A 10,137-nucleotide genomic window follows, 5' to 3' on the forward strand; every position below is an offset into this window, starting at 1 on the left:
CCAAGTTGACATATTTCAGCAGCTTTCTTTGTCCGACCAACAGTCCAAAGCGCAAAGATATTCAGTTTACTATCATAAAAAACTGCAAATATTTACATTTGAGAAGCTGGAACATGTGAATTTGACATTTTTTCTTAATAAATGATGAAATATTTATCTGTCGATCGACTAATCGGTTATTAATTTCAGCTCTAGTAATACCCATTAAGGACATTTTAGCTCTCATAGATTTGTTTACTCATTGCTCATCCACCCAGCTGTTAATATGACCTATAGGGGGTCACCCTGTATGAAAGAGCTGATAACACAAACTTAAATGTAGCTACTGTTTGTTAATGGCTGGTTTTCCTGCCAAAATGCCGGGCTTTTCCACTCTGTTGAGAATAAAACTGAAATAAAATTCCAGAGAAAACACTGACATTCATTTTCTTTTGCATTATGTAGGAGTAAGAAGTTAGTAAGACAGGAAAAAGTCGGGAAATATGTTTGTGTTTTGGCTGAACGGACCCTTTAATGAACTCGGATTAAAGGATATCAAATATTTACTCGCAACATTAGCCTTTAAAGGTACATATGAGACGAACCCTGATGGTGACTCGCTAAATGTTTTTTTTTGTGTGTGTTTTTGTATTAATGACAAGATTTTGGAGCATACTTTTAGAATTAAAAAGGGTTTCTCAGCATAGTGAAATAGTGATGATAATGTTCAAAAATGGCCTGTTTTCTCATGAACTGCTGCACTTACTTGAAGGGGGGAAGTTATCTGGCACATACATCCCATAACTCCAGGATCCAGATGCAGAATTAAAAGGTTTTCTATTATTAACAAAAAAATACATGTAAAAGTTTCCTCTACATGCTTTCTAGTCTGTGAATAAAAGGATTCCTCTTTGTTTTAGGCCAATAATGCTGGTAAAATGTCCTGTAAACCGCGGCAGATAAATATATTGTTGAGCAGAGGGTCAAAAAACACTTGCTCGTGGACATTATGTGAACGAATGAAAGAAACTCTGAAAATGCTTAATATCTGTAGTTAACCGTCAGCTGCTTTTTGCCTGTGTGTGAGAGGGACAACAGGTTTAAGAGCTGTAACACTGATTTAACAAGTAATTTGCTTTGTAAATTCACACTGAGCATCTCTGCTGAAGCTGACGAATCAGTTAGACACATGCAAAGATTTACTTTGACTTGTGTCATCAGTTTCCCTTTTCCCCTTCAAGCAGTCGCTCAGGTTTTTTTTGTAAACTTACAGCTGATCCTTTGGGACAGCGGGTCACTGCCTCTCGACCCTTATGTGTCATCTAGATGAAGAAAACCTGCCGTTATCTCACTCGTTCACCGCTTCCTGATCTAATCCCACTTGTCAGGAAACCAAATGACTGAATCAGAGGAGATGAAATACAGAAAAAGAAGAACAAAAGACGTGGAGAAAGAAGTGGAGGGAAAGAGGAAGTACCTGGGAGTGTAAATCTTCTCTTTATCTTCTAAAATCCAAACATGTCCAGAGAGAGTAAAGAAAAGCATACACGAGCGCCCACTCTGTGCTTGTTGGAGTAGCCAAAGCCCCTGAAAACAATGGGCTCTGCTGATATGGCCTATCCCACTAAGCAGCGTCAACTCACCTAGGCAACATGGACCGTACCACTCCTCCGGCAAACAGGGGAGGACGTCTGGACTGAAGCAGCTCTGAGGGCGAGTCAGCGATCTCTCAGGGCGAGTTTTAAATTCCCCCTCTCAATACGAGCCTGGAGTTTGCTCTTTAAACCCGCTCGGATCAACTGTTTCCTCAGCAGAAGCAGGTTGCTGAAACGCACCCTTTCCCTCCTGTTGACTCGACCCGCTCTGCAAAGCTGAGCCCACGCCTGTGGCTTTGCAACTAGTAATTGGATTCAGGCTTTAAGACTCTGTTGCCATTTGCCAGTGAGCACATGAGCATTTAATTCTGACAGGACAGGACATCAGGAACACATGTAGTGGAAAGGGTTTAAAGAAGCAACTACAGAGGTTATTCTTGTAGGAGAGGCCCGAAATAAATCAACAATAAACTTTCTTTTCATGATTTGTTTTACTGGTCAATGTTCTAGTTGATGTTTTTATATCATGTTTGGTTTGGAGTGTATGTGCTAACATTTGTTGATTATTCTGTAATTCTTTAACCTCTTAAAAGTCTTAATTTTCCCCTTAATGTCGACTTAGTTACGGCAGCAATCCATGTCTACACCAAAATTACCTGGAAAGCTAATGTTAGCTAGCTATAGAGCAGGTACTCTATTTAAGTGAGTGGTAAAGCGAATGAATGAATACTGTATATACCTGACAGAACACCCTATAAACTTCCATAGGAAATGCATACGTCATTTTTTGAGCCATTTATGGAAAACTGGGGTAATAATACAAAAACTTCATTTTCTTAAAAAGTAAAAAAGGTAAATACAAAATTTTAATGGAATATTTATATATTAATATATAAGATATTTGAGGCATACCTGGAAAATGATCAATCATTTTGACCCAACCTGGAAAAAAATTCAGAATTAAGTTGTTTAAAAGGGAGTAACAACCAAAATACCCTCCCCTACTGGGGGATTTCTTGCATTTTAGTATTATTGTGGGAATATTTGGTCACACAAACATATACATAATGAACTCAAGCCTCCACAGGGTGGAGCTAAATCCATCAGGGGATCGTTATCTGCCTCTGGACACTTAGACGTGCCAAACTGGTGCAAAAATATTATAATATATAATATATACAGAAGATGTGGAACACTGACATGCTGTTGCCAAAGTTGGTACTAGTACCCTGATCAGCTAAATAGTTTGAAAGTAAAGGTTTGTATTGCAAAATGGACCCCATGACTGCTCCATCTGCGGGGTTTTTAACCATGAATGTACTGTATAATTTTTCAAACCCCCCCAAACCAAACAGCACTTAAGAAAGCTGCTAAAAGTTTTCACTGTGGATTGTCAGACAAACTTTAAGATTAGAAGATATAACAGATCAGTTACTTATGGGTCAATGACAAAAATTGCCATAATCTCGTTGCCGGACAACCAATTAAACACACGGTGCAGAATCTCCTGCACTGGAGCCAAACAGAGCAACAGGACGCACCTGGTTTTAAGATGTCATCAAGACAACAAGCAGCAGGTGTGGAGCAGCTTGTTTTAGTTCCAGTTATTTGGTGATTGATGGTTCCAAAAGTTACCATGAACAAGATAAAATATACCAAAATCAATCATGAAAAACAGGAAAAGAATGAAATCATAAGACCAGATACCTTTTGTGGAGAGTCTGGAGCAGCACATGCACAAAATATTAACATCCTATGCCATAAACATTCAAATACACATAATTGTAACTGAATAAATATGCTCCACACCTGCTTGTTGACTTGATGTTGCTCACTGCAAATACTGGTTCTTGTGGTTATCGACTAATCTGTAGATTATTTTTATGATTAATTAATCGTTAGTCTATAAAATGTCAGTGAAAAAAGCTCCCAGAGCCTAAGGTGACATCTTTAAATGTCTTATTTTGTCCGACAAACAGGCTCAAATCCAAAAATATTTAGTTTCCACTGATATAAAAAAAGAGAAAAGCAGCAAATCCTTACATTGGAGAAGCTGGAACCAGAGATAAATGACTAGAAATAACTATTAACGGGAGAAAGTAAATCATGTTTAAAGTTTAGTTTACTCTGTCAGTATCCATATAACTAACCCCTGTTCGTGAACATTTTGAACTGGGCTAAAGGTCGACCCTTCCTGTCTCCCAGGACCACAAGTAGAGTCACGCTGGTTTGAGGCTGCTGAGGTTTGGTGGGTCAGAGTCATACCAGCTGACAGAGGGGACTCCTTTCTGTCTCATTTAGGAGTCATTATCTGCACTCTGAAATAACAGCGTTGGCTGGAGCTCGACTGCCTCCACAATACCCGCTTTTGTTAACCCTCAGGGGCAAACGAGCAGCGAGAGGCCCATGTGTAAGGCTGTCAGGCTGGGTCTGCCTCAGCCGAGCTTCCCTTAATAAGAGAAAGGAATGGTTGGTGAAGAAACATGATGGGATTTTAGGATTTTCAGGACACAATGTGCTTATGAGTTCCTCTTCTTTAGATGCAGGTCACCAAAATGCGTTGTTAAGTTCATCTTTTGTCAGGGAACTGTGGCTTTGACCTCTGACCTCCTAATGACTGGGTGCTTGTTCATCCAAAACAGTTACTTTTACTGATGCAAAACCAACAAACAAACTACATGCGAACCATGAATAGGGTTTCAAACCTCAATACTTTTTTGGTACTGACAGAAAGTTTTGAGTATTGAAAACTGTTGATAAAGCACCGAAAGGTTGCATAAAATGTCTGGTCAGATTTATAATCTTGTTTACTTGTTTGATCAGAATTTTGCCAATTTTAGACTATTTTATGTAAGTTCTTGTTCACTGCTAGTGTTAAAGCGAACCTTTTTGTTACAACGTTGGTAGTAAATGCAAATGAACACTGGTTAACTTCCCTCCACGTTGCCTGCACCCAGAGCTCCCCGTTCATTTGCCGGCAAAAGTCCACCAGATGACGCGGCTCTAGGGCCGTTGTTCGAACTACAGACCGTACTTCTGCATTTTTGTATGCCCGCCTCCACGGACTGTCGGATCGAGAGTCACCCTCTCCAAAATCAGCTGGCTGGAACAACCACTGGCAGAAGGCAATGTTCCTGTAGATACGGAAGAAAACGATTTTAACAGTGTAATGCTGGAATCAGACATTCGTGGCTACTTAACTGAGCCAGTGCGGAAGAATTACGGCGAATGGCGCTGCCCCGTGCCAGGGACAACTGGTGGTAAATGTGCACCAGTGGTTAACGGACGTCTAGTAGCTGTGCGCTACACCAAAGCTTTGGGCCACATGTAGACAGGGGAGTGCTTGAGACGTACTTCAGAAAAAAAACAACAAAGCCAGCGGGGCGAAACGGACGTCTGAGCGTGGAGTAAGTGCGACAGCGACAGTGTTTTGTTACTAGCATGGCAACGTGTGAAAACACACAATACACTTTTTTCTTAGCACATACACTGCCCCAGTTTGTTACGGCAACGGGCCCAGTGCATTGTGGTTGTTGTAGGTTTTCTACCTTTTGAGCAAAAGGGAATACCACAGCTCCTTTTTCTCTGTTTTCTCTGGTCATGTAGCACCAATTTAAAAAATATTTGCGTCTCTCTACATGGACAGCCCAGTTTTATGAGAACACCATCTTTCCAGCGGTGAAATATATATATCAAACTAAGGTATTATAAAAAAGTTTTAGTATTGGTACACAAACTCAAGATATCTGCTGCTATGGTACCTTCGGACCACCAGGGTCAAGGTCTTATGAGAGCTCTTCACCAGACAGATGGCCTCCTGACGGGAGCCGCTGAGGGGAACGGCGTTCACGCTCACCATTTCATCACCGGCCTGGAGACAGACTGCAGCCGCCATGCTGCCCTCCTCCACCTGAACACACAAACAGACATCACAACCAAATCACCGTACGCTGCACTTGATCTAATGGCTGCCTGTGGGTCTTGGGTTTTGTTTGTTCTTTGATGTTTTTATGTTTATTTGTGTTTACATATTATGTGTTGGCAGGTAAGGGTTACAGCAAGTCTTCTGCTGTTTTTTTTAATGGCTGCTGGGATGTGGATTTCGAAGGACAACGAACAAAGAACAAAATCCCTCTCTTTTCTCTTCCTGTAAAATATACAAATATTTATGAGAACTCATCTTGAACTCGGGGACAGTTACATAAATGTATCCAATCAAATGTGATTTTGGGTGCTAGCTAACCATCCCATTCATATAAAAACACACCTGACCATTAGCTAGTGGGTAGCTAGCAGAGCTATATCATAGTAGAATGTGACTGAGGTTTACTTTATTCATTTGACACTTATCGTCCTCTTCCTGATCTAAAAATATGAGTGTGGGTGGAGGTGAACAGTCCTACGCCCCCTTTTGAGCGGTCCAATCATATATAAAGGATTTTATTTAAATCCCTCTTGTAACTAAACCCCGCACACATATTGTGTTTACGTCATATTAAGCTTTAGACGCGTGACTTTAATATCTAAATTAACTTTTAATCTTGGTGGTGATTCAAAAATTACTATTTCATTAAAAGAAAATGGTGCCGTGTGGAGGATTTAGTGGCATCTAGCGGTGAAGTTGCAGTTTGCAACCATTTGAACACCGCTCGCCTCGCCCTCCCCTTCCAAGCGTGTAGGAGAAACTACGGTGGCCGCGAAACTTAGGAAAAACGTGAAAGGCCCTCTCTAGAGCCAGTGTTAAACAGGTTTGTCTGTTCTGGGCTACTGTAGAAACATGGCGGTGCAATATGGCGGACTCCGGGCAAGGGGACCCGCTCCCTCTGTAGATAAAAACGGCTAATTCTAAGGTAACAAAAACGGCTAATTCTAAGGTAAGAAAAACACAACAATTCTTATTTTCAGGTAATTATACACTAATGAAAACATACTTATAAATCTTATCACCATATTCTGCAAATAGAGCCCCCTAAATCTTACACACTGAACCTTTAATGCAAAAAGTTTTGTGCGCGGTTGTGTGTTTGTTTGAATGACAAGCGTTTCTGTACTGACATACTAACATTTAGTACATAATGTAATGCAAGCGTGTTGGAGATGCTAGCATGTATATTACTAGCATTTAAAATGTTTAGAAGTGGTCAGACAGAGCAGAACACAAAGCAGATTTTATTGGCGGCACAATTGCATATACAGTCCATGCAAAGACGCGAGCAGACGCATCCACACAAGTTTGACAAAATTTGCGCTCGTCCACAGACTTTATGACTCCCATTCATAAATGTACAGGGAGAAGTTGGGAAAGCACCTTTAGGATGCTAAATGCTAATCGTTACACATGTGGGCTACATGCTAGTAGTAATATACATGTATTTTACCACTAGCATTTAGCATGTTAGTATGCTAACATACTACATGTTAACATAATAGCTGTTAACACTGATGTAAACATTAGCATTATGCTAATGAGCCAAGTCTGACAGTATAGAACTGGGTCTGAAATGTCCTGAAATGGCCACCGTACACAGGATACACTTTTTTGATTTAGGGAACAACCTCTGACCCATCCTCTGGACAAAATCTACATTTCTAGTTGTAAAGATGTCTTTCATCCATCCAGCAGTTTTGTTTGCGGCTGTGTAATGAGAGTTACAGCCTCAGGGGGCGCTGCCATTGCTATAGACTTACAGTCTTGTTATTATTTTATTACAAGTCCCTTTGGCCAACAGTAGCCAGAGATGTGCTATGTGTCAGGTGATGAAATTAAAACCAGCCAATAAAACAAGAAAACAAACCCAGAAAGGTGAGATACAACAACAATTTCTATTTCTCAGGCATCTTTTAAAGGTGGATGTTTAACTTAGGATATTATTTCATCCTCATCGTCCAGGAGCGCCTGTGGTGGCCGGCAACCTGAGAGCTCTGATTAAAAATTAAATCCTGCACCGCCTGTAACCCGAGGTAGCTGGCGGTGCAGGGTTCCTGGTATCTGCTGGACGTTGCGTTACATACTGAATTTACAGTATGATCCTTATATAATCCTCGGGAGCTCAGAAGACAGAGAAAAGCATTAACACTGCCAGGATTGTGGCAGATAAACTGTATCTTTAATCAGGGTTCATCTTCCATACATTCAACACATTTACACCTGGATTCACGTAAAAACCGGAGTTCAAATTAAATGCTCTTTCAAATCCTTTCTAATTCGTTTTTTTGAACCTATATCCTGCTGCTCCAGTTGACTGACCTAACTGGAGCGCTATGATTAGAGTTCAAAATTTTACCCTGAAGTGTAACATCTCACACATCGGTGGCGTCCAAAACGAGACTCGGAGGGACGACATATTTTGGCACTAATTCAATATTTCAGACACTGATGAAAGATCTTGAATTCTGCACCATAAGCCTAACTGAAACCTGCAGCACAAATCACCACAGAATCTTATATTTCGCTTGCTGCATGATTGGTAAACTTAAAGATATATGTCTCACTGTTGCATTATTAAAAAGACTAGCCTCTGCCTGTGCCTCGTTTGAGTTTTCTGCCACCTTGATGCAAATGTAAAACTGTATCTTTGGCATTTCTAGGGCGGAAACAATCAAATTAATTGAAAAGTTGATCGCCAGAATATTAATCAGCAGCTATTTTGATAATTGTTTAATAATTTTTCCAACACAAATGCCAAATATTCTCTGGTTCCAGCTTCTATAATGCGCGGGTTTGATGCTTTTCTTTGTCATATATTAGAGTAAACTGAACATCTTTGGGTTTTGGTCGGATAAAACAAGACATCTGATGGCGTCTTTTTGGGCTCTGGAAAATAATAAGGCGCATTTTTAAATATTTTCCGACATTTTATAGACAAAACCATTAATTAAGAAAACAACATTGAGATTTCAGGTACCTGAGTTTCGGTACCAATACAAAGCGATTACGTTACCTTTGTGATGACCAGAGGCTCTCGGTGCTCGGTGCCTCCCCTCAGGGTGAAGCCCCAGGGTGCTTTGCCTCGGAGCAGCACCTCCACCAGCTCTCCGACCTCCTCCTCCTCCTCTTTCCTCTGCTGCCTCTCTCTCCACATGTCCACCTCCCTCCACCACCTCATCCTTCCAGCTGAAACTCTCAGGTCGTCTCTGTAGTCCGCGGCGTCCATGATGCCTCCGGTTCAGTGGGCTCCATCAACATCACCACACTCTGAGAGGAGAAGAGCATTTATGTGGCCGAGACGCCAATAATTATATTACAATTGATTTCAGATGGATGCTTTACTAATATACGAATGAATGCCATATAAACCAGCTATGTCCTCGAACTATGACATGGGAATATCATCAAAATTAGAACTGTAATTATTAGCTGATTGTCAGAAAATTGATCTGCAACTATTTTTCTAATCAACTGATGCCAAAAGATCTTTGTTTCAGCTTCTCAAACATGAATATTCGCTTGTTTTCTTAGCCTAAAATGATATCAAACTGAATATCTTTAGGTTTTGGACCGTTGGTTGGACAAAACAAGTGATCTGAATATGTCAGCTTTGACTACTGTTTGACATTTAAACAATATTAATGGAGAAGATCAATCAATAATGAAAATAATGATTAGTTGCAGCCTTAATTTAAATGCTGTATAGGGTTTGGAAAAATAGTTAGGAAGACTTAAAAATACCTCGTGACTATGTAAGATTTGAAACTGTTATAGTATAATGTGATTAGTTTGTATATTTTGATGATTAATTTGGCTGTTATCGATTAATATATTTGATGAGGAACAATTAGACAAGCTATTGTAATGTGATACTTTTTAATTAAGTTACCAACTGTACAAATGTCATGATGTATGTTAACAGCAGATATATATGATAAAACATAACTCCCTCAAGAAACGTTAATATCTGATACGGTTTTATTGATCTGCATGACCTTTAACTTACTTGAAAATGCTGATCTCTGCACCGAAGCTCTCGACAAACCTCCCAGACGGATCAACACGAAAAGTAAAGATCCGGCAGGTGAGGGCGCGCGCTCTGCCTCACCTGGAACATTTTAAAGTTCCTCGTTTCAAGTTTTACCCTCTTCGTCCTTTGAGAGCAGCCATGACATCTCAGTTTGGACCTCCTCGCGTCGTCGTCCCTCCCAGCAGAGATGCGAGAGGAGGAGGAGGAGGTGAGGAAGAGACACGAGGAGAGGAGAGGCACCAGGCTTTTAACGAAATGAGAACTATATTTTTATTAGGAGCGTTTTCTATATATCTCTACACTGGAGACGTGGATTATATGTTGCCATGTTTGTTTGTAAGTTCTGCAATAATAAAATAAAATCAAAAATAAACGAAATGAGATATCCTTCTGAGCTTAAAGCGTCAAAGAAATGGGAAACGTGGCGCAGCTGCAACATCTGTCCAACATTTGTTTTGTTGTGTCAGATGATCACAGCAGTGTTTATATATTTACTTTGACGCATTTGCGTAAACACCGCGAGAGTTTACGCAAATCCAGGGTTTCCGGGTTGAACGACATGTTTCATCGAAACGGGCTTTGAGGTATGTTTTGTCTCGTGCGGT

At 40.4% G+C, this 10,137-nt stretch overlaps 1 protein-coding gene across 8 annotated transcripts in view; it reads right to left on the minus strand.

Moving 5' to 3' along the window:
- LOC122871838 (protein Shroom2-like) overlaps positions 1-10,047 on the minus strand; it is a 29,444-nt gene extending 19,397 nt beyond the window's left edge. Inside the window, exons 1-4 of one of the 8 annotated variants that reach the window (XM_044187263.1) lie at positions 9,509-10,047; positions 8,516-8,769; positions 5,336-5,484; positions 4,511-4,708 (exon numbers count right to left, since the gene is read on the minus strand). In XM_044187263.1, coding sequence (XP_044043198.1) covers positions 4,511-4,708; positions 5,336-5,484; positions 8,516-8,728 — 560 coding nt within the window. In that variant the 5' untranslated portion in view covers positions 8,729-8,769; positions 9,509-10,047. The other 7 variants (XM_044187264.1, XM_044187266.1, XM_044187273.1 and 4 more) reach the window with 7 other exon arrangements.
- Positions 10,048-10,137: the final 90 nt, after the last annotated feature.

Source organism: Siniperca chuatsi, linkage group LG24 (genome assembly GCF_020085105.1).
Source record: "Siniperca chuatsi isolate FFG_IHB_CAS linkage group LG24, ASM2008510v1, whole genome shotgun sequence".
Taxonomy (NCBI): Eukaryota; Metazoa; Chordata; class Actinopteri; order Centrarchiformes; family Sinipercidae; genus Siniperca; species Siniperca chuatsi.